At 38.1% G+C, this 25,332-nt stretch overlaps 2 protein-coding genes across 4 annotated transcripts in view; one reads left to right on the forward strand and one right to left on the reverse strand.

Annotated features, from left to right (window-relative positions):
• Window positions 1–25,332, forward strand: part of SLAIN2 (SLAIN motif family member 2) — a 99,766-nt gene that overhangs the window by 16,311 nt on the left and 58,123 nt on the right. The gene's annotated exons all lie outside the window — the stretch shown is intronic.
• Window positions 7,041–25,165, reverse strand: LOC125093706 (FK506-binding protein-like). Its single transcript, XM_047719242.1, has 2 exons — window positions 25,155–25,165; window positions 7,041–8,184 (listed from the first exon to the last, which is right to left on the reverse strand). Exon 2 carries the CDS (start codon window positions 8,110–8,112, stop codon window positions 7,063–7,065), a length of 1,050 nt encoding a protein of 349 aa, XP_047575198.1. The 5' UTR covers window positions 8,113–8,184; window positions 25,155–25,165; the 3' UTR covers window positions 7,041–7,062.

Consider the following 25,332-nt stretch of genomic DNA (forward strand, 5'->3'; position numbering starts at 1 on the left):
TGCTAACCACTTCATATTTTGTCTTCCAAATAATCAAATATGATCAGACTGTTATTATTAACCTCCATTTTGAAGATGGGGAAATTAAAGCTTAGATTAAGTAATTTACTTATAGTCATTCAAGTATATGGCTGAGATTGAATTGGAACCCAGTTAGTCTTACTCTATATTTTAAAAAATTTCAGTCTTTACCTAATTCTAATCATCTATATTTTTAATGTTATTTTTAAGATTTATACTATTATTTACTTTCAGGTATTATGTGTCCCCACAGTTTTGTCTTTTGATCATTTGTCTTTAACAGCTTGACCTCCGTGTACATATTTATTTCTTTATATGAGGACCTCTTTTTGTACTCATTATTCTTGCGCTAAATTGGCCTTTGAAGCTCTTGGGAGTCTGATAACGGAGTAGTTGAGAGCTCTGACTCAGCTAGGTAGCCTGAGTTGAAGTCGCTGCTCCCAGCCTTCTTACATGTGGGACCCTGACAAACCACTTTCTCTATGCTTGATATCTTCATTATCTCCAAAACAGAGATAATTATTGTAATACAGAATTTAGTGTAATATATGTAAAATGTTAACAGTTCTTGGCACAAGTTAAAGATGTGTTAGCTTTCATCATTGCCATCATCATCACTGTTACATTAATTTCGGATTTGCTTATCTTTGCAATGAACTTTAAAAAAAAAACTTTTTATTTTAGAAAATTTCAAACATATAGAAAAGTAGAATGAACCTCAACTTATTGCCCGTCTTTAACACTTACCAACTCATGCCATTCTTGTTTTATCTATCCCATTCAAAACCTCAACTTCCTGGATTATATTGAAGCAAAGTCCAACTGGATATCATTTACTTACTAAATATTACAATAGAAGATAAGGACTTTTTTAAAACATAAGTACAATACCACTTTCACTCCCTCCCATTAAAAATAATTCCTTAGCATCATCAAATGTGCTGTGAATGTTTTTAGATCAAATTTTCTAAAAATTGGTTTGCTTATCTATGTTTAGAATTTTTTTTATTCTGTGATAAACTCTAAAATGAAATGTTCTTTCTTCAAGCATTTTCATCATCTTTATATCCCCAGTTATTTTATTGGTGATGGTCAGAATAGATCCAGTTCTCATTTCTTTTCTAGCCTTTTGAGAAATTAAATTGTTGAGACAAATCACAAATTTCTTAGGTTTTCTGCTTTGTGCAGGGTCAAATTTTCAGCAGTTATGTAAATACCTGAAGTGGTTCCATGTCACTGTTACATCTTTTCTTTGTACTAGAATTGAAATTTGTGTTAAGTAGTAGTATTGATATCCCTTGGCTTGTTGACCTGTCATCAACTCTCATAATATCATCCCTATTTTTACATGTACAGTTACTTCACATTTTTAGTCAATTTTGGTTTTAGAGTTTTTGTGCTTTGATTCCATGTCCTTGTACTCTCCCACATTTTGTAAAACAGTAATTTCAGTCTAATTTTCCAGAAATCCACATTTTCTTCATTAAATTTACCTAGAACCTTGTACCTTACTGAGGAAAGAAGCAGTCTTGGGTTTCAAAGAAAGGAGATTTTATAAATGGTTTTTATTTGAAATTTTTAAGGGCTTCATATAAAAGAATGAACAAGTACATATAACATAAAAATCTTTGCTATTTAAAAAATTTATCGTTGGGCGCCTGGGTGGCTCAGTGGGTTAAGCCGCTGCCTTTGGCTCAGGTCATGATCTCAGGGTCCTGGGATCGAGTCCCGCATCGGGCTCTCTGCTCAGCAGGGAGCCTGCTTCCCTTCCTCTCTCTCTGCCTGCCTCTCTGCCTACTTGTGATCTCTGTCTGTCAAATAAATAAATAAAATCTTAAAAAAAAAAATTATCGTTGAGGAGGAGAGTTAGGAACTGACTTGTCCATCTCTTCAAGTCTCTTAACATTGTTTTCTCCATCCTTACTGTGAATTGTGGCTAATTGAAAAGGAATTTACATGTGGGCAAAAGGGGAGTGTATATGAAATACTTTCTAAATGAGTTTTAGATTGTTTATTCATCTACTGTGCTGCACTTTTTTAGATGAGAGTTTAATATTGCATAGTGACTGCATTACCTAATCAGTATTTGTTAGTTAACATTAGTTGTTAGTATCTATAAGTTTGTCATTTTAGTTAGTGTCTAGAAGTTTGTCATTTTTCCCCTTTTTCTTGTTGGCATAAACCCCTGTGTCTGTAGGGGAGACAACAGATTGAAAATAGAGATGTTAGGAAAGCTCTTTGCAGGGCCCCTAGGAACTTTGGCAGAAAGAACATAAAATCATAGAAAATGAAATTAGAAATGGACTTTGAGATCGGGTGGTCATTCCTCTTGTTTTTAAGCTGTTTAATATTCAGACTAGTGAGGAAAAATGGTTACATCTTCTTAAAAATGTTTGAGGGGCCCATGGGTCGCTCAGTCAGTTAAGTGTTTGACTCTTGATTTTGGCTCAGGTCATGTTCTCAGGGTTGTGAGATCAAGCCTTGTGTGGGGTTCTACACTGACTGGGGAGCCTGCTTAAAATTCTTTCTCTCCCTCTGCCCCTCTACTCCCCCCCCCCCCCTCAAAAATTTGATATTAGAAATCAAGTAAGTCCTTCATATCCTGTTAAATCCATTTTACTTTAAATCAATTTTCCCTTAAGTTTATGAAGCCATATTAAACTCAGACTGACTTCTTAACAATAAATTTTATTGATAAACTTCCCTAACTTAGAGATAGATAGTACGTGGTTTTTACTTGCTGTGTTTTTCACTCATGGTCCTTCATATCTAAGAATGATCTATATTACATGGCCTCTTTGCTTTATGTATACTTCTCATGGGAGACCATTGCTAGAATTCACCTGTAATTTTATTTGCTAAGTCTAGATTGACTTGTATACTTATCACTACTTATCTGAATAGTTTGGCAGTTATTTGCTGATTAACTTCTTGAAGTTTGTTTTCTAGACTCTTCTCTACCAAGGAGATGTTACTTTAAAGTAACATGGTTCATGTGTGTGTTGTGTTTTAAATGAATTAAGAAGTTACACATCTAGATGAGCATTTTATTTCCTTAGTAGTTTTCCAGTGATTCTAATGTGACTTAAATTTTTTTTTATTTATTTTTTTTCATAGTTTTTTTTTTTAAGATTTTATTTATTTATTTGACAGAGCGAAATCACAAGTAAGCAGAGAGGCAGGCAGAGAGAGAGGAGGAAGCAGGCTCCCTGCTGAGCAGAGAGCCCGATGTGGGGCTCGAACCCAGGACCTGGGATCATGACCTGAGCCGAAGGCAGCGGCTTAACCCATTGAGCCACCCAGGCGCCCTAAATTTTTTTTTTTTTTTATTAATAGAATACTTAAAACTCCTATGTGTGAACAGCACAATGTTGGGGATGCTGAGAGACGTGATAGTGCAGGTTCTTGCTTTCTTAAAAAATAGAATTTGTCCAAGAAGGGCCACATGATTGGTAAAATATATTACAATCCCTATTGTTTAATTATGTTCCTTATACAAAGTACTGTGTAAGGCATTTTATGCATGGCAGACCATTTAATCTGCACAATTTTAAGTTATTATTATCTCCATTATTATCGTAGTAACATATACAAAGCAAAAAATTACCATTTTAACCATTTTAAGTGTATAATTAAGTGGCATGTACACTGATTGTTATGCAAGCATCACCACCATCTGCCTCTAGAAGTTGTTCTCCTTCCCCATCAAAACTCAGCAGTGGGGCGCCTGGGTGGCTCAGTGGGTTGGGCCGCTGCCTTCGGCTCAGGTCATGATCCCAGGTCCTGGGTTCGAGCCCCGCATCGGGCTTTCTGCTCAGCGGGAAGCCTGCTTCCTCCTCTCTCTCTCTGCCTGCCTCTCTGCCTACTTGTGATTTCTCTCTGTCAAATAAATAAATAAAATCTTAAAAAAAAAAAAAAAAAACTCAGCAGTAACTCCCCAATTCCCCTGTCCTCTTGCCCTGAGCCCTTGGCAACTACCATTCTACTTTCTGTGTCAGTAAATTTGACTACTCTGTGTACTTCATGTAAGTGAAATTACCAAGTAGTTGACCTTTTCTCTCTGGCTTATTTCATTAAGTATTGTGTCTTCACAGTTCATCTGTGTTGTAACGTGTTAGTTATCCCCTTTTTTCAGGTAATGAACTTAATCTCAAAGTCACATAGCTAATATAGTGGATTGAGATTCATGCTAAGCGTGAAAATCCTGTCTAATGAAAAACATTTGGTCTTGGTTTATTTAATCTATGGATATTTAGCTTTCAGAAGAGAATATTTTTTAAATATTTGAAGGGTATAATAAGGATTGTTCGACTTACTCTGTATAACTCTGAAGATCATTACTAGAACAATAGGTATAAATTAGAGGCAGGCAATTTTTTATTTAATATAAGATAGAATTTTCTAGTACAGCTGTTTCTAGATGGTATGGACTATTTTTTTAAACTTTTTTTTTTTTTAGAAGGATTTCATTTATTTGAGAGAGAGCGTGAGCACAATGGGGAGAAGGGACTGAGGGAGGAGAAACAGGCTACCCACTGAGCGGAGAGCCTGATGTGGGGCCTGATCCCAGAACCCTGGGATCGTGACCTGAGCAGAAGGCAGACACTTAATCCACTGAGCCAGCCAGGTGCTCCTGGTATATCCGGTCTTTAAAAAGTGTAAGTAACTTTCAGGGCACTTGGCAGGTTCAGTTAGTAGAGCATACAACTCTTGACTTTGGGGTTGTGATTTTAAGCCCCACATTGGAGTAGATTACATTAAAAAAATAAAATCTTAAAAAAAAAAAAAAAGTGATACTCAGCAGTGAGGACTGTTGAATAGTCCTGTGACAAAGGATGTTACAAAGAGGTAAAAATTAGTTGAATTAGGTTACTTCTCAGTGTCCTTTTAACTCTGTTTCTGTGATTAAAATACTGCCATCTATTTGAGAGCAAAAGATACTTTCAAGAAAAAGTGCTAAGGTTAAATGTGGGAGAGATCTTTAGCAATAGGTACATAGATTGTTTTTTTCTTTTCAAAGATTTGCGGGGCGCGGTGGCGCGCACCTGTAGTCCCAGCTACTCGGGAGGCTGAGGCAGGAGGATCGCTTGAGCCCAGGAGTTCTGGGCTGTAGTGCGCTATGCCGATCGGGTGTCCCCACTAAGTTCGGCATCAATATGGTGACCTCCCGGGAGCGGGGGACCACCAGGTTGCCTAAGGAGGGGTGAACCGGCCCAGGTCGGAAACGGAGCAGGTCAAAGATTTATTCATTTAACGAGAGCAAACAAGCGAGGGGAAGGGCAGAGGGAGAGGGAAAGAAATTTCAGCAGACTCCTTGCTAAACTTAGAGCCCAATGCTGGGCTCTACCTCACCATCCTGAGATCACTACCTGAGCTGAAAACAGGGGTTAGTTAGATAACCAACCAACTGTGCTACCTAGGGGTTCCTAGATTTTTTTTCCCCTAAATCTATAGCACATTTTTCTGAATATCCTCAGTAATGGAAGAGTCCTTACCTCATGAGAGTAGGTATGAGTTTTGAAAACTATTAAAAATCATTATTATGCTAGTTAATAAAAATGGGTTAGCAAGGTATTTAAAGTCCTGAGCAGTCCAATTCCAGTTCTCCTTTTTCCTGCATTTACTTCCTGTTGCCAGCAAACTTCAGGGACATTCCTGCCTGGTGGCATGTTTTAATGTTCACTCTGCAACAGAGTACCTTTTTTCTTTGTGAAATTCTAAATATCCTGTTTGGTTTACTTCCTTTTCAGTGTTACCTATCACTTTTACACACCATTTTTAGAGTATATGTAACAAGACAACCTTGTACTTTGATCTCTGGAGTCTAGATTGTGAGCAGTTTAAGCAGAGGGAGAGTATCATATTCATCTTCATGTGTCTGAACAGGCTCTCAGTATCTTGTGTTTAGTAAGAGTTCAGTTACATTAAATTACATTGACTCAATCTGATTGTCAGTGATGTTAGGCTGAAATGAGGTGAAGCTGGAAAATAGTGAGATCAGATTCTGGCCTGACTTGATGACCCTTATGCTAGTTGAGATGAGTTTCTCACACATTCTGAATACTAGCGGTATTGAATCTATACTCTCCGTGATGAATTAAAATACTGTCTAGATAGTGTCTGATGTTAAAAAAATTAATTTTAAAGTTAATTGAAACACTGATATATCTTTGGTAAGGTAGCAGATGTACCCTGTTTTAAGCTTGTTTGTACTTCTTGTGATTTCTAAATTTCTTGTTATGAACACAAATTGCTTTTATAACTTAAAAAATCCTATTTATAGGATGCCTGGGTGGCACAGTTAGTTAAGCATCCTACTCTTGGTTTCACCTTTGGTTGTAAGTTTGATTCCTGAATTGGGCTCTGCACTCCGTGAGGAGTTGGCTTGAGATTCTCTCTCCATCTGCCCCTGCCACTCATGTGCGCATGCTCCCCCCCACCCCAATAAGTAAATAAATAAGTCTTTTTTAATCCTATTTATAAGATTTAAGTAATTTCATTACTTTGTGGTCACATAGGTAGGAATCATAATATGATCATAATATGATACATTAAGAAACAGTTGATGTTTTCCTTATTACTTAGTGGTAGTGAGATTATATATCACAGTTGAAAAAAATTGGGTTCCAATAAGTTTAGACATGCGTTTTTAATAGAACTGGAGCCCAAGTTAGCTGATATATATATGATTTTATCTATTATTCTTGTTTTTAACTTCGCATTTTATAAATGAACTTACCCAGGGACACCTGGATGGCTCAGTAGGGTAAGCATCTGTCTTCGGCTCAGGGCATGATTCCAGGGTCTGGGATTTAGTCCTGCATGGGACTCCTTGCTTGGCAAGGAGCCTGCTTCTCCCTCTGCCTGCCACTGCCTCTGTTTGTGTGTGTGCATGCACGCGCTCTCCTCTCTGACAAATAAATCTTAAAATCTTAAAAAAATAAAAAAATTTTTGAAAAAAAATTTAAAAACGAAATACCCAGGTGTAAATTTTCTTTTTTAATTTTTTTTTTCCTGTCTCTTTTAAAATTTAACTTTTAATCAGCCAAACATCTTGCGCAGACCCTGAGCCAGACCTGCATCTTGTTTTTTCCCCTGAATGATCACCTTTCCCAGCTCTTCCTGGGCTGCCCGGTTTTTTGGGTCTACCTCCAACACCTTCCTGAGGTCAGCAGTTGCTTTTTCAAGGTTCCCAAGGGCAGCCTGGGCAACCCCTCTTCGGTACAAGGCCTTTAAATGGTCAGGCTCCCGCAACAGTGCTCGATCACAGCTCTGCGCTGCCAGCTGGGGCTGCCCTAGCAACAACTGACATGCGGCTAGGTTGGCATGAAGAACAGTTCGTTCTGGAGGGCCAGGTGGAGGTAAAGTCAGCAGCAGCCGAAGAGCCCGTCCGTAACATCTGGCAGCCCCTTCAGGATTCCCAGCTCGAAATAATTCTGTGCCCCTTGCACGTTCTTCCCTGGCCAGGGCTTCCTTCTCACTGGCATCCAACTCCCAGGAGTCCCTGCCCTGAGTGAAGGAGGCCAGTGTGAGCCTGAAAGGAGATTCAGAGTGCTCAGAGAGCTGAAGCTCTGCCTCCTCACCTTGACACATGGACTCCAAGCATTTCTCTATGAGCTCCCCCCAAGTCCCCTCCCTCCACAGGCCCAACCCCATAGTTATCTCTGTCCAGCCCTCTGGCAGGCCTGACCCAAAAGGAAAACCAAAAGCCAGTACCCGGCAGCAGGAGCCTAACTTGGGTTTGTCCAACCCATGGGCACGGATTATGATCTTCTTAACAAAGCTCCCATCGGGGCAGTACCAGAGATCGGAAGCTTGAAGGGGCTCTGGTATCTCACTGGTTGATCCATAAGACTTAGCAGAGTCTCCTTCAAGTCCAGCTGCCAGTTTTTCAGTCCCTTGAGGTTTCTTTAGAATTTGGCTGGCTGGATTTGGGCTCACTCTCAGCTCAAGGATTTCAGTAGGAGGGTCTTGGGGCTGCTGGCTAATCTGAGTAGTTGAATCAAGCCTCTCCTGGGGTTTCTTTTCCCATTGTTGTTGGGGTTGCGAGGTGTCCTTCTCTCCCATTGGATTGACTGGTGGCGTCTCCATTTGGCTGCCTGGTCCTTTCCACCGGGGGTGAACAGTTTTGGTCGAATGGGATGATCAGTTTCAGATCAGCACCTCTCCTTCCGAAGATAAGTGCTTCCTGAGTACAGTCCTCAGAGTCTTGCTCCAGGCAGAGAGGATGGCCGAGGGCCAGGGGCATTCTTTTTAATTTTTTAAGATATTATTTATTTGAGAGAGAGCAGAACAAGAGAACACAAGTGGGAAGGGGTGGGTGGAGGGGCAGAGGGAGAGGAAGAAGCAGGCTTTCCATTGAGCAGGGAGCCTGACACAGGGCTTCATCCCAGGTCCGTGGGATCATGACCTGAGCTAAAGGCAGACGCTTAACCAACTGAGCCACCCAGGGACCCCCTCAAGTATAAATATTAATATCAGATTTGCCTAAAGTATGTAGTATGTTTTTGTGGGTGTGGAAAATCCTGAAACTTTTTTATTTTCCGGAGATATCATATAAGGAATCCCAAAGCTGTGTGTAGCTCACATCTCGTGAGCCTTCTGGGCAAAGAAGGGGAACCTGGTGCTGATGCCCTTGTAAACCAGAAAGGCTTTTTCCCTTCTTCCCCCACTTACCAAGCCGCCTGCCTCCTTGCTTGTCTGCTAGGAACATATCTAAAACTGTGTTTGTAAATTAGTTTAATTTTGACTTTTTTTTTTAAGGTAAGTTTTTGTTTGTTTGTTTGACAGCACAAGTGTGGGAGCAGCAGGCAGAGAGAGAGGGAGAAGCAGGCACCCTCCTGAGCAAGGAGATGAATACGGGGCTTGATCCCACAACCGTGGGATCATGACCTCAGCTAAAGGCAGCCGCTTAACTGACTGAGCCACCCAGGTGCCCACGTTTTTAATTTTTTATTTACTTACTTTTTAAAGATTTCATTTACTTATTTGAGACAGAGAGCACAAGCAGGGAGGATGGTCAGAGGGAGAGGGAGAAGCAGACTCCCTGATGAACAGGGAGCCTGTTGGTCACCAGGCTCAATCCCAGGACCCTGAGATCATGACCTGAGCTGAAGGCAGATGCTTAACCAACTGAGCCACCCAGGCACCCCATGACATTTTTTAAATAGGAAACAACTTGAGTGGCAAGTAGCAGAATTAAGTGTCTTAATGTAAATGGTTTGAGTTACAGTAATATACTGTTCATTATAGTAAGGACTGATACTAGCCAAGCACACTGTATGTTGTCTCTTGTGCTAGTTTAGTAGCAAAAATGAGCATGTAAAAGTGTGTAAGTTTTAAGACTTCAGGTAATATAAGTTCTTATTTTCCCTGTTCCATTTACTCAAAATCACCTTCTCTGGTGTCTTTCACTTGGGAATCCAAATTATGGAGGAAATAGGCACCTTTAAGAACAAACGAGCTTATTTAAGAGGAAAGCTTTTTAAAAATTAGGCCCTTAAACTAGGCGTGGCTCCAAAAAATGAAAAACCTACAGTTTGCTTTGACTTTGAAAAGGCTCAAATGCTGGAATAAAAGTGAAATTTCTTAAAGGTGTTAAAGGTCTATAGGGAGAAAAAGAAAAAATGATGGTATCTCCTTTAAATGTGAGAAATGAAAACAAAATAATGCAGTACCATAATATCTGATATGAAATTTGTGAAGGTATTTGGAATGATAAAAGGGGGAGATAGTGTTTGAAAATTAGAGATTTAGAATCCATGAGGATGAATCAAACCATCTCCCACTTCTCCAGTTTACTAGAAGGAAACTCGTCCCACATACAGCCCTCCATTCAGGAGCTTTTGCTCATTTCTCTGTGAGAGAGTAAAAAACTACCAACTGCGTGTGGCTGTTAAAGGGTTTTGTTTGAAAGGAATGATAAGGGGATCAAGGCTAAGTTTGTAAGCAGCCTGTAAGCTGATAATGTTGAGGAGTGGAACTTAATAGATGCTATTGAGTTAGGAGGTTTTATTTATTTTATTTTATTTTATTTTTTTTAAGATTTTATTTATTTATTTGACAGAGAGATCACAGGCAGGCAGAGAGGCAGGCAGAGAGGCAGGCAGAGAGAGAGGAGGAAGCAGGCTCCCCGCCGAGCAGAGAGCCCGACGCGGGGCTCGATCCCAGGACTCCGAGATCATGACCCGAGCCGAAGGCAGCGGCTTAACCCACTGAGCCACCCAGGCGCCCCGAGTTAGGAGGTTTTAGAAGTACGTATTTAGTGCCTGATTGGTATTGTATTTTATAGGTATAATGTGATTAGATGTATATCTTTATTAATATTAGATTCAGGAGGGATAATTTAGTAATCTTAGAATATTTTTTGAGTGGGCTTACTAATTTCCTTTCCAGAAGGGGGATAATTGACTTGTGTCCACTTGTCATAGTAAAATTTTTGTTTGCCATTGGTTATTCTTAGCTAAGGCTGTTCTGGAGAGGATTAAAAAATGAAATTTAAAAAACTGATCAGTCCTAGAAACCTGAGTCTAGAGGCTTGGAATTTGACAAGAAGGGTCACGATGATAGTACAGCAAGTGAATAGGAGAGGCTAACAAATAACATTATATATAATCTAGTTTTGTCCTAATTCATCTTTAAATTCCTGTTTAGCACCATGCCTGGCTAATGGTACTTGCTATGTTAATATTTCTTTAAATGACTAAGTAGAATTTGATACTAATGTCTCAAGGTACTTACAGTTTAATTTGGAGACAGAATTAACTCGGAATTTGGTTCTCTCTGAAACCAACAATGAGAGTTCGTAGAAGAAAGGCTTATATGGACTTGAATGTGACAAAGGATTTAGGTACAGGTGGAAGGGTATTTCTTGTTGTTCTGTCAGAATCAAAAAGGGTGAGTGCTGTATTTGAGCCGGGTAAAGAAAAAGCCTGTGAAGATACTTCAGTGAAGTAGGTTGGGGAACCGTGAGCAAGTTGAATCATTGGGTTGGAGACCATATTATGGATGGCCTCTGAAATCTAGAAAGAGATTTTTGAGTGTTGGGATATTCTTAGCAAAATGGTGTTTTGGAAAGATAAGTACGGCAATTGTATGTAGGTGGGAACAGAAGGCACAGCTATGCTTAAAGGGCTAGAAAACTGAGCCTCTAAATTTTATCTACCTCTTGTGCCCAGAAGCACACGGCAGAACTGGAATTGAAGCCAAAATATTGAGTGATGTTCTTTCCATTTCATCCCAACTACTCATAATTGTTTACATAAAGATCATACCAAAGTAAGTGATTAAAGATCAGAATAGTTCCTCTTAGAAGATATTTACATTTTTCAAAAATAGCAGTTTGATCTTACTAGCTTTCTTATATGAGGATATTGACATTTTGGGCCAGATAATTCTTTGTTGTGGAGGCTGTCCTGTGTATTGTAGGATGTTTAGCAGACAAAAATGCCTCTAGACATTGTCAGATGTCCCCTGGGGGCAAAATCACCTCAGTATTGCCCTACAGCATACTTACGACACAGCCTCAACCAGAAATATTTAGTGCTGAATTGCAGGAATAAGGATTGCATTCTAGTACTTGTTCCCTTTACATTTCTAAGTCATAAAATAGTAATGTTCTGAAAATTAAGAAAAACTAATTTATTGTACAAATGTGGGCACTATTTGAGAGGCAAGGGAGTGCTGGGGTACGAAAACAACAGGCTTAAATTAGGTCTTCCCTGACAAACGGGATAACCGTCATCCTTGGAGTTAATCACCTCAAATACATTTGGTACTTAACTATGAGTAGAGTAGTATGTAAAGGTGATAAGAAGTAGGCATGATAAGGTCAGGAACACGGCAGGGATGTCCATTACCACCACTGCTATTCAACATAGTACTAGAAGTCCTAGCCTCAGCAATCAGACAACAAAAAGAGATTAAAGGCATCCAGATCAGCAAAGAAGAAGTCAAACTCTCACTCTTTGCAGATGATAGGATACTTAACCTAGAAAACCCAAAAGACTCCACTCCAAATCTGCTAGAACTTGTACAGGAATTCAGTAAAGTGTCAGGATATAAAATCAATGCACAGAAATCAGTTCCATTTCTTTACACCAACAGCAAGACAGAAGAAAGAGAAATTAAGAGTCAGTCCCATTTACAATTGCACCTAAAACCATAAGATACCTAGGAATAAACCTAACCAAAGAGGCAAAGAATCTGTACTCAGAAAACTATAAAGTACTCATGAAAGAAATTGAAGAAGACACAAAGAAATGGAGAAATGTTCCATGCTCATGGATTGGAAGAACAAATATTTTGAAAATGTCTATGCTACCTAAAGCAATCTACATGTTTAATGCAATCCCTATCAAAATACTATCCATTTTTTTCAAAGAAATGGAACAAATAATCCCCAAAATTTATATGGAACCAGAAAAGACCTCGAATAGCCAGAGGAATATTGAAAAAGAAAGCCAAAGTTGGTGGCATCGCAGTTCCAGACTTCAAGCTCTATTACAAAGCTGTCATCATCAAGACAGTATAGTACTGGCACAAAAACAGACACATAGATCAATGGAACAGAATAGAGAGGCCAGAAATAGACCCTCAACTCTATGGTCAGCTAATCTTCGACAGAGCAGGAAAGAATGTCCCATGGAATAAAGACAGTCTCTTCAACAAATGGTATTGGGAAAATTGGACAGCCACATGCATAAAAATGAAACTGGACCATTTCCTTACATCACACATGAAAATAGACTCAAAATGGATAAGGACCTCAATGTGAGAAAGGAATCCATCAGAATCCTTAGGAGAACACCGGCAACAACCTCTTCGACCTCATCTGCAGCAACTTCTTCCTAGGAGCATTGCCGAAGCAAGGGCAAAAATGAACTATTGGGACTTCAACAAGATCAAAAGCTTTTGCACAGCAAAGGAAACAGTCAACAAAACCAGAAGACAACTGACAGAATGGGAGAAGATACTTGCAAACAACATATCAGATAAAGGGCTAGTATCCAACTCTATAAAGAACTTACAAACTCAACACCCAAAGAACAAATAATCCAATCAAGAAATGGGCAGAGGACATGAACAGACATTTCTGCAAAGAAAACATCCAGATGGCCAACAGACACATGAAAAAGTGCTCCATATCACTCGGCATCAGGGAAATACAAATCAAAACCACAATGAGGTACCACCTCACACCAGTCAGAATGGCTAAAATTAATAAGTCAGGAAATGACAGATGCTGGCGAGGATGCGGAGAAAGGGGAACCCTCCTACACTGTTGGTGGGAATGCAAGCTGGTGCAGCCACTCTGGAAAACAGCATGGAGGTTCCTCAAAAAGTTGAAAATAGAGCTGCCCTATAACCCAGCAATTGCACTACTGGGTATTTACCCTAAAGATACAAATGTAGTGATCCGAAGGAGTACGTGCACCCAAATGTTTATAGCAGCAATGTCCACAATACCCAAACTGTGGAAGGAACCTAAATGGATAAAGAAGATGTGGTATGTATATACAATGGAATACTATGCAGCCATCAAAAGAAATGAAATCTTGCCATTTGCAGTGAAGTGGATGGAACTAGAGGGTATTATGCTTAGCAAAGTAAGTCAATCGGAGAAAGACAACTATTGTATGATCTCCTTGATGTGAGGAAGTAGAGATGCAACATGGGGGGCTTGGAGGGTAGGAAGAGAATAAATGAAACAAGATGGGATCGGGAGGGAGACAAACCATAAGTGACTCTTAATCTCACAAAACAAACTGAGGGTTGCCAGGGGGAGGGGGGTAGGGAGAGGGTGGTTTTTGGGTTATGGACATTGGGGAGGGTATGTGCTATGGTGAGTGCTATGAAGTGTGTAAACCTGGCGATTCACAGACCTGTACCCCTGGGGCTAATAATACATTATATGTTAATAAACAACAACAAAAAAGGAAGAAGTAGGTGTGAACTATGGCAGTTGGAAAGCCTTATGAAAAAAGCAAGTCTTGAATTGATCTTGAAATGAGGCTTGGTTTAGATCAGGAAAATGGAAAGGAAATTTGGCCCCCTCCCCCATAGTAAAAAGAATTACAAAGACATCTGTGGTTTAACTATCCAGGATACATGAGATAAACATTTATTTGTCTGGCTTGGCTGGACAAGAGGGGTTTTTTTTACTGGGGTACATGGGAGAGAATATCAAAGGATGTAGTTTTGGATGAGATAACAGAATCTTAAAAATTAAGCTGCAGGCTAAATTTGGGAAAGTTTTTGAGCAGTGAAGCAATGTTATACTGATCTGTATTTTAGCTAAATGGTAGTGGGTAGAGGATAGATTAGAGGAGTAAAAGTCTGGGAGGTACAGGGAAACCACTAGATATTATTATAATTGCTTTATGTTGGGTGAGATGAGGGTCTAGGCTTGAATGAAGTTAGTGGAAATGAAAAGGAAGGGATGGATTTTAGGGGCATTAATGAATTGATAGGATGTGTTGATTGAGCACATTGAATATGTAGCGAGAGAAAATAGTCAAGGTTAGCATAAAACTTTTCATTTGTTGACGGGAAAAAATAGTAGTGCCATTTTATGTTTGGAGGTATTTGATTTTGGGGGGGATGTCTGTAGTAAACCATTGGAGCTCTGACACCCAGGAGAAAAATTAGGACTGGGACTATTTGAAAATCATTTATGTCCAAAGAATGATAGTTGGTTATGATAAAACAAAAAAAGACTTCATCAAATTAAAAGTTTCTGATAAATACAGAATAAAATAGTAGGAACAAATTTATAGTTGTATCTTGTGAGGCAGCAGTCGATAGAATAACAAAAATAGTGTGATATAGAAAATGTGTGAAGAAGTAAAAAAGCTCGGTTTTTACACTTAGATATTTTCAGACCCTTCTGTCATCACTTCTAGTTTTAGTAATTAAACTTTAATAAGCGATATGGGCAAAAACTGATGGGAAAGGAAGAAATTTAATAGACTGGAGAATAGGTTAAATTTAGTCTCTTAAAGATCCTGGCGTAATTTGATTACTGTCACTTGAGAGAGATCCTGGTTAGTTGTCAGGAGTATTTTGAAAGGAACAAATGAGGTGGAATGAATACGAATTAAAAGAGAAAAAAATTTAGTTCTCATCTTGCAACTAGAGTTTCTAAATGGTACAATCGAGAATAACTGTAGAATTTGTGTATAATTTTTCAAGAAAAAGTGCAGTGTCCTGTTATGGATTCTTTGTAGTTATTTCTTTTGTTCATTCTGCAATATTGAATTCCTTTTCTACTACATGCAGGGCAGGTTTCTTTGGGGTTGAAGGTAGAGCATAAGAGATGATGGGGAAATACTATTCCTGCCCTTGAGATGTTTGGAGTTCCCTATGAAAGACAGTTATATGATTATATATAAATTGTATATACACAAACACAACTACAAATTCTAACAATGGAGGACAAGATCAGGTTCTTTCTAGGACAATGCCAGTTCTAAAAATACTGTCCCTCTCACCTCTCAAAAGTATTTTATGCATTCTAACCATTTCAGTTTATGGTATATGTCAGGATTCCTCACATACTTACTCTTATCTTTCTTTTTATATAACTCAAAAGAAAAAGAAGAGAATGTTTGAGCTGGTCTTAATTCTATAAACGGAGTGCAGAGTACCATTCTCACTTCTACTCTGGCATGCCGCATTAAAACCTTGCCAGATTTTCTTTACCACTTCAATTACCTGATGTTTTCAGCCAGCCTGTTGTTGGGGATAAATACATATACTTAAATACAAATATGTAAACATATGTATGTAGCGAATACATGTATTTAGATTCCTCCCATTATTTTGTTCGTATTTTCACAAAGTGGATAAAATATTTAATTTTGTAATCCAAGAAACTAACTTTAGAACCTATGGGAATACTGCAAATAGAAAATTCTCTGATAAAAGAGTTGTTTACTCTTTATCATATTAACAAACCTTTGTTAGCAGTGCTTTGTGGTTTCTAACTTTATGCTCTCATATCTTTTCTCAGATATTTGTGCGGAAACTTTCTCAACAATAAGAAAAATATATTAATTTTTAAAACCTAACCTTAGTTGACAAATTGTTAAAAGTCATAATAGTATGCATTATCACCTGGGATTTGAAGGACATGTCGTTTACTGAGTTATGACTTGTTAGCCCTGAGTACCATGGCTTCTACAGATAAAATCCCGTTCAAGGCATTTTACCAGTAAAAAGTTAGTGATTAACAAGCAAAGGACCGTAAAAGAATCAGTGTGGATTATACACACACACTTCATATACATGTAACCTATGTATCTGGATGTGTATCTGTGTATACACACACACATACACACACGTTATGTTCTCTGTGGACTAAATTCTGCTGTCAGTAATTGTTATCCATGTATGTGGTTGTGGCTGAAATTATATGTTTAGTCATATGCATAAGGACTGTCATACTCTGTAGCTATTGTCAACATTTTGCAGAGTCTGGTATAGTTTGAGACTCCCAACCTTCCTGATGTCTTTTCTCAACAAAACAAAACACCAAAACAAACAAACAAAAAAAGCCCCTCAGTTTCTGATTGCTGCACTCTAGGTTGGTCTCACTGTAACTATTGTTTCCCAGCAGTACATGGCTATGCCTCAAACACTAGAAGATTGTCTTTTTGAAGAAGTAATTTCTAACTTCCCTTTTGTGGAATCCCAGAGAATAACAAAACTTTTGATTTTCTTAAAATTAAAAAAAAAAACAAAAACAAAAAACCCAACCCTTTTCTTACTGGAATGAGAATCAGGAGAGTCGTGAAATGAAAATGGAAGCATAGAGTGTCACTGACTGAAATTTTGGAATTCGTGGTTTTAAAGCTTTTCTTTAGTCTTTTCAGCTTGCTTGCTTGCTCTGCCCCCCCTTTTTTTTTTTTTTTGGCTGACTGTGTTGTATTCTGCTGCCATACTTTCTGTTTATATGTGTATACTACCTACCCTGTACCTAATGTCACTTCAGTGCTTGTAAACTGTTTTTTTTTTTCTTCAAGATTTTATTATTTGTCAGAGAGACAAAGGCAGACGCTTAACCGACTGAGCCACCCAGGCATCCCAGTGCTTGTAAACTGTGTAAGAATTTCTTAATGAATTTGCTTTGCTAATAATTACCATTATTACTAGTAATACCAATGATATAGTTCTCTAAAAACCAGAAGAGTATTTTATATTTCTTCATATAAATGTAGTACATACGCCTTTAAGTTTGCTAATGGCCCAAATATAATAGTTAATGGCATGATCAATCTAAAATTTCAAAAAGACTCATTATATATATATGAACTGAAGATATTCTTTTTAATTGAGTTCTGATTTTTTTTATTGTAATAGGGGGATCAGTTACAACTTTATGGTTGGTAGGGCTTAGGAAAAGAGAACAGAGAACCACAGGAACCATTAGAATGATGAATACATTGGAGTGTTTTGTTTTTAAGTAAATTCTACCCCCATCACCAGGCTTGAATTCACAATCCTGAGATCAAGAGTCCCATGCTCCACTGACTGAGCCAGCCAAGAGCCTCATTAGGCAGTAAAATATAATAGTTAAGAGCACAGGTTCTGGAGTAAACCTAGTTAGCACCTATTCATGAGTTTGTTGTGAAGATTAAAAGGAAGAGTTAGGGTGCCTGGATGGCTCAGTAAGTTAAGTGTCTGCAGTGGGTCAGGTCATGATCCTGGGAACCTGGGATCCTGGGATCGAGCCCTGCATCAGGCTCCCTCCTTATGGGGAGTTTGCTTCTTTTTCTTCCTCTGTGTCGTGCCCCCTCCCCAACCTCTCTGGAGAGTGTGCTCTCTCTCTCTCACAAAAATAAATTAAAAATTTTTAAAGAAAAAAATTGAAAGAGTATTTTTTAAATATTGAAACCATGCCTGGCATGTAATAAGCATTTGATAAAATATGAATAATAGCACTTCCTATTGCCACATTGACTAAGAAAGCTTGGTAAATCGTTACAAAGCAATATATCCTAAGAATTTAAAATCATTAAATTATATTTAGTTGTGGGTAAAACCAAAGATACTTCTGTTAATGAAAGTTTTAAAAATCATAAAATTATAAAAATAGAAACAAACGTCTGTAGTCACTTTGGTCTTATTTACTTTGATATGTTTCCTTTACCTTTTTTCATGTGCATTTTTAAATATTGTAATCATGGTTGTTTTATTCATTCGTCATTCAGATGCAAATATTTGATCATCTCTAAATGTCAATCACTGTGCCAGGGATTATGCATTGAACTTTGTGAAGACAAGCTCTTTTTTAGCCTCACTTATGCCTTAATAAATAGGGAAGGATGATTTTAGGGTATTAAAAACTGATTGTTTTCCTGGACCTGTGAAAGTTTACACAATAATCTAAAATTCACTCCAATAACAATTTTATTACAGTTTTTCAACATTTAAGCTAGGTCTAAGCAAATAGCCATCTGTTTTGTTTTTTTTTTGTTTTTTTTTTTTTAAAGATTTTATTTATTTAAGAGTGAGAGAGCCCGAGCTGGGAATAGAGGGAGAAGCAGGCTCCCAGTGAACAGGGAGCCCAACACGGGGCTCAATCCCAGGACCCTGGAATCATGATCTGAACCAAAGGCAGATGCTTAGCCAGCTGAGCCACCCAAGTACCCCCCCCCATAACAACTTTATTTTATTTTATTTCAGATTCTATTTATTTGACAGAGGGAGAGAGAGCGAGCACAAGCAAGGGGAGCAGCAGAGAGGAGGAGAGGGAGAAGCAGGCTTCCCGCAGAGCAATATAATATATTATTAGTTTCAGAGGTAGAGTTCAGTGATTCATCAGTCCTATATAGTATCCAGTGCTCATTACATCACATTCCCTCCTTAATGTCCATCACCCAGTTACCCCATCCCTTCATCCTCCTCCCCCCAGCAGCCCTCAGTTTGTTTCCTATGATTAAGAGTCTCATGGTTTGTCTCCCCCTCTGTTTGATCTTGCTTTATTTTCCCCTCCCTTCCTCTATGCTCCTCTGTTTTGTTTCTTAAATTCCACATATGAGTGAGATCATATGATAATTGTCTTTCTCTGATTGACTTATTTCACTTAGCATAGTGCCCTCTAGCTCCATCCATGTTGTTACAAATGGTAAGATTTCATTTTTGATGGCTGCATAATATTCCATTATAGATCTTATTATATAATTGAAATATATATAAGTGTGTGTGTGTGTGTGTGTGTGTGTGTGTGTGTGTGTATAAAATATATCTCACATCTTTATCCATTCATCTGTTGATAGACATCTGGGCTCTTTCCATAGTTTGGCTATTGTGGACATTGCTGCTATAAACATGTGGGTGCAGGTGCCCCTTCAGATCACTACATTGGTGTCTTTGGGGTAAATACACAATAGTGCAATTGCTGGGTTGTAGCTCTATTTTCAATTTTTTTTCAACTTTTTTTTTTTTTTTTGAGATTTTATTTATTTGACAGAGTGAGCAAGCACAAGCAGGGGGACCTGAAGGCAGAGGGAGAGGAAGAAGCAGGCTTCCACTGAGCAGGGAGCCCAAACGCAGGGCTTGATCCCAGGACTCTGGAATCATGACCTGAGCCGAAGGTAGACGCTTAGATGCTGAGCCATCCAGGCGCCCCTATTTTCAAGTTTTTGAAGAGCTTCCATATTGTTTCCCAGAGTGTCTACAGCAGCTTGCATTCCCACTAACAGTGTAGGAGGGTTCCCCTTTCTCGGCATCCTTGCCAACATCTGTCATTTCCTAATGTTAATTTTAGCCATTCTGACTGGTATGAGGTGGTATCTCATTGTGATTTTGATTTGTATTTCTCTGATGCCAAGTGATGTTGAGCCTTTTTTCATGTGTCTGAGAGGGCCAGTTTATTTCTAACAGATTTTTAAAACCGCTTTATTGAGATAATTTACATACTACAAAATTGCCTATTTAAAGTGTACTAGGGTTTTTAGTATTCAGTGGTTTCCAGTATATTTACAGAATAGTACAACCATCACCGTAGTCTTGTTTCAGAGTATTTTCAACATCCCCGAAGAAGCCATGTACCCATTAACAGTCACTTCCCATTTCTCTTCCCCTTATCCCTCTCCCATCTCTAGGCAGCCACTAGTCAACTTTTTTGTCTCATAGATTGGCCTATCCTAGACATTCTGTTATAAACAATATCATATAGGATGCGGTCTTTTGTGGCTGGCTTCTTTTACTTAATATAATGTTTTTGAGGTTTACCCATATTTTAGCATTTTTATTGTCTCTAGTATGTTTTTTAAATGTCTCTTTTCAGCTTATAAATACTAACTTAAAAACTTCAAAAGGACAAAAACGAACAAATTATAAAGTAGGTCTTTTGTAACTAGAATGAATGTTAGAGGAATTTCCTTTTTGATAGGACGTGTTTAAGTGGCTGCAAAGATGCTTTGTTAAAAACACCTTGCTTCACTATCTAGTACTAGTCTTATGAGAGGTGTTGAAGAAAGGTTTCCCTGGTGAACTGCAGTTAATGCCAAGATGCAGGAAAAAGTAGGAATGGGCTGGCTGAGGTTGGGCAAGGGAGGGTAAGCTAAGCAAGAAGTAGGATTGAGCTTGGTTCAGGCGAAGGGAAGAACATGCACATGTGACCTAGAAGCGAAAGTGTTGGGCTTTCTAGGAATAGAAATTAGTACCATATGGCTGTTATTAAGATTTGGGTGGTGGAGGAGGATGAGAAATGTAGCTTTTAAAGAAAAAAAAGAGTATTGCAACAGATCACTGCTCATGCCTCAAGGGCTATGGGGGCCGTTTTTTGGAAAGGGTTCTATCATATGGGCAAAAAGGAAAGTGGCACAGAATTTTTAGCACAGGAATATTAACATACTCAGATACATATTTTAGAAAACAATTAGGCTTCATTGTATGGAATGGATCAGGAGGAAGTAAGACCAGGGCTTTTCAGGGTTGTTTTTTTTGTTCTTGTTTGGTTTGGTTTGGTTCTTAAGGACTTTTTTTCTTTTTCAAAATTGTTTTGACCATTCTTTGCTCTTTACATTTTCCTATAACTTTTAGAATTAGCCCATATATATGTATATATATATATATGCCTGTTGAGATTTTTTTTAGGGATTGTGTCAGTTGTGTAGATCAGTCTAGAAAAATTGATATCTTAATAATATTGAGTCTTCAGGTCTATGAACATTTGTCTTTTTAATTTATCTCAACATTGTTTGTTTTCAGTGTACCATTATTGTACTTCATCTGTCATATCCTACTTTAATTATTCATTGATAATGTTTAGAAATACAATTGATTTTTTGCCTATTGAACTTATATCCCACAACCTAACTAAACACATTTATTCTAGTTGGGTGTTTTTGGTTTTGGTGGATCCCTACAAAGTCATTTCTATATACAGGATCATTTTGTCTGCAAATAAAGACTGGTTTGTGTCTTTCTCTTTCTTTCTTAAGATTTTATTTATTTATTTGACAGAGCACAAGTAGGGGAAGCAGCAGGCAGAGGGCAAGGGTGAAACAGGATCCCTGCTGGGCTTGATCCCAGGACCCCAAGATCATGACCTGAGCCACCCAGGTGCCCCTGCTTTCTTTTCAATATGATGTCTTTAATTTCTTTTTCTTGACTTATACTGGCTAGACACTTCAAGATAGCAATGAGTAGACATGATGAGAGTTTGCATCCTTAATTTTATTTCTAGTCCGAGAAGAATTCAGTCTTTTACCATTAGACCTATTTTTCTGAAAGAGTTTGTATAGGATTGGAAATTTTCCTTGGTGTTGATAATCTTAGTAAGTGAAGGTATTTGGGCATGGGTTTTTCTTTGCAGGAAGATTTCTAATTACTAATTCAGTTTCTTTTTATAAATCTCTTCAGAATTTCTATTTCTTTGTGAGTCCCGTTTGGTAACATATCTTTCTAGGAATTTGTATAGTCTATCTAAGTTAACTGTTTGCATAAAATTTTTCATAATATTCCTTTACATCTTGTTTGTAGCAATGTTCACTCTTTATTTCTAACTTTGGTAATTAGTGTTTTTTGACCTTTTTTTTTTTTTGGTAAATCTAAAGATTTACCATTTTTAGATCTTTTTGAAGAACCAACTTTGGGTTTTTCCCCCCACCTTTATTTCTGTTTCACTGATTTTTACTAATATTTGTATTTTCCCTCATGACTGCCTTGTTTAATTTGCTCAGGTTTTTTATGCTTAGATTGTTGATTTGAGACCTCTTTTCTTTGTTTTTAAAATTATAAATTTTCCTCTACTTCACTGTCTTCATCACCTAATTATTGGTATATTTTTGCTTTTATTCAGTTCAAGATGTTTTCTAATTTCCTTTGTGATATATTCTTGGACCTGTGGTTTTTTATGTGTATTGTTTAATTTCCAAATATTTGGGATTTACTAAATTTCTTTGTTGATACTAATTTAATTCCACTGTGGCTTGAAGAATTCCAGGTATTTTAAACCCAGAAAGACTTTTTCATAGTTGAATTGGTCTGACCCAAAGAATGCTCCATGTGCACTTAAAAAGAACATGTATTCTGTTATTGGTGGATTGAGTGCCCTTTAATTGTCGGCAAAGTAAAATTGATTGATAATGTTCAGGATTTCCATATCCTTACTGATTTCTCTATGTAGTTCTTTTTTCAGGTAGTTAGAGGGAGCCATTGAAAAGCAAATAGGGGTGCCTGGGTGGCTCAGTTGGTTAAGCATCTGCCTTCAGCTCAGGTTATGATCCCAGCATCCTGGGATGAGGTCCCTCATTGGGCTTCCTGCTCAGCAGAGAGCCTGCTTCTCCCTCTGCCTGCCGCTCCCCCTGCTTATGCTCTCTCTCTATTAAATAAAATCTTAAAAAAAAAAAAATTCTCAATTGTCTCTTTTTCCTTTTAGTCTGCTACCGTTATTAGGTATCTTTACATTTGATTGATAAACCTTCCTGATACATTTATATGTTTTCTTTGTCTCAAGTAATATTTCTTACCTTAAACTCCAGCTCTCGTACAGTTACTATTTGCATGGTATATCTTCTCATCTTTTAGTTCAACCTACTTGTGACTTATTTTATTTGTTTTAAGGATTTTATTTATTTGACAGAGAGCAGAAGCAGGGGGAGCAGCAGGAATAGGGAGAGGGAGAAACAGGCTACCCGCTGAGCAGAGGGCCCGACAGGGGGCTTGATCTCAGGACCCTGGGATCATGATCTGAGCTGAAGGCAGGCACTTAACCATCTGAGCCACCCAGACACCCCTACTGGTGACTTTGAATCTTAGGTGTTTCTTCTTCTTTTTTTTTTTTTTTTTAAAGATTTTATTTATTTGACAGAGATCACAAGTAGGCAGAGAGGCAGACAGATAGAGAGAGGTGAAAGTAGGCTCCCTGCAGAGCACAGAGCCCGACGTGGGGCTCGATCCCAGGACATTGGGACCATGACCTGAGCCGAAGGCAGAGGCTTTAACCCACTGAGCCACCCAGGTGCCCCTTTAGGTGTTTCTTCTATAGATAATGTATAGTTGGGCCTTTTTTTTTTTTTTTAATCCAGTCTGACCATCTCTTCTGAGTAGATTGTTTATACTCTTGTTCATATTTAGTATAATTATTGCTGTGGTTGGTTTTATGTCTGCCATTTTGCTTTTTGTTTTAAATTTGACTCAAGTGTTTTTGTTCTCTGTCCTTCCTTTAACTGGTTTTTTTTTGGGGGGGGGGCTATGATTAGTGATTTCCCGTTGTATCCTGGACATTCTGGGTGTTATATTGGGAGACTCATAATCATATTTCTTTTTTAGTAGGCAGTCTTATTTAGATGTAGTGCATGGGATAGATGTTCAGCTCCCTGCCAGGCCATGCTGGCATTATGTCAGCAAAAGTGGAGCCCAGGCTTTTGTTCTCCTCCTTGTTGGATGGGATGTAAAATCAGCTCTATACTGGGCTCCACTGACACATAAGCGACTGCGAAAGGGAGATGAGATGCTCAGTTCCCCTTGCCTCCTACATTACTGATGCTGGATAGGGATGGAGGCTCTATGACTTCATTTTAACAGAATTAGGATGATGAAGTTATATGTTTCACGTTTTCTTGGCAAGTAAAAACTTGACAAATCTCAATCTGTTCTAAGTTGCGTTAGCCATCTATATACTGGTGGTGTCCATAAGAATGAAGTCCCTCTTAATTAAGCCAAATACTATTATTTAAAAACTTGAAAAGCACCAGAATGAGATAAGTGTTTTTAGCAGGCAAAAGTTATTTTGAAGAAGTCTGTGCGTTTGTAAGAAACAAAGGAGTAATACATATAGTTATTCAAATATTTTTATTTGGGATTTTTCTTTAAAATTCAGGGACTGAAACACCTTGGTCTTCCTAAAAGAGGATTCAGTTATGAGCTACAACTCAGTTTATGTGTCCTCTGACAGGTTTAGAAGTACTTTGAAACCTCAACCAAAGGTTCCTTGACCAAAGAATAATTTTGTGCCAATACCGTTTGGGCCATAGTACTCCATTTTTAGACTGAGGGGTCGTGATAGGGCACTGAAATAAGAGGATAGAGTGGTAAGAGATAGTGGGCATATTCAGGGGTTATTGAAGCCATCTCCCTCTTTTCCCCTAGAAATGTACAGGTGGCTACATTAACCTTTATCTTAATGGAAGGAAGGGGCAGCCTCTATTACCAGTTAGGGAAGTAAATATAGGAATAGCAGAAGGGAAGGGTAGTTTGTCATGTAGGGTCAGCAAGACTTGATAATAGATTATAGGTGAAGGTAAAACAGAGGAATCTAAAATTACTCTTACATTTTTAGCTTTTATAAGTGAAAGAGTTATGGTGCCATTAACAAAAACAGGAAAGCTTCCATGCATGCAATATAGGAGAGATAATGATGCTTTAGTGTAATTGATGTTGAATTATTTTATTCAAGTAGTTTATAGTAGATTCTGTCTTTTTAAAGATTCTAAAAGGACCTTACAATTTTTTTAATGAAAGCTTTATTGGGATATAATTTACATACTATAAAATTTACCCATACCTGTGTAATTTATGTACAAGAAAACTCATCATATAATTCAAGAATATAGTATATTTACAGTCATGACATTGTTACCACAACCATCACCACCAACATTTTAGAATATTTCTGTTACCTTAAAAGAAATCTCTTCCCCATTCCTTGTTCCAGTCCTAGGCATTGTAATCTAATTTCTGCTCTGTGTTCTTTTATAGACATTTCCTATAAATGGAATCATATAATATGTATGTTTTTGGTCTGGCTTCTTTGAGCATGTTTTTGAGGCTCACTCTCCTTGTACTTTTTACAATTAG

The sequence above is a fragment of the Lutra lutra genome, chromosome 2 (assembly GCF_902655055.1).
Source record: "Lutra lutra chromosome 2, mLutLut1.2, whole genome shotgun sequence".
Lineage (NCBI taxonomy): Eukaryota > Metazoa > Chordata > Mammalia > Carnivora > Mustelidae > Lutra > Lutra lutra.

What these genes read in the sequence shown, in the direction of transcription:
- LOC125093706 (XM_047719242.1), bottom strand. Translation starts at nt 8,112, where the DNA reads ATGGAGACGCCACCAGTCAATCCAATGGGAGAGAAGGACACCTCGCAA.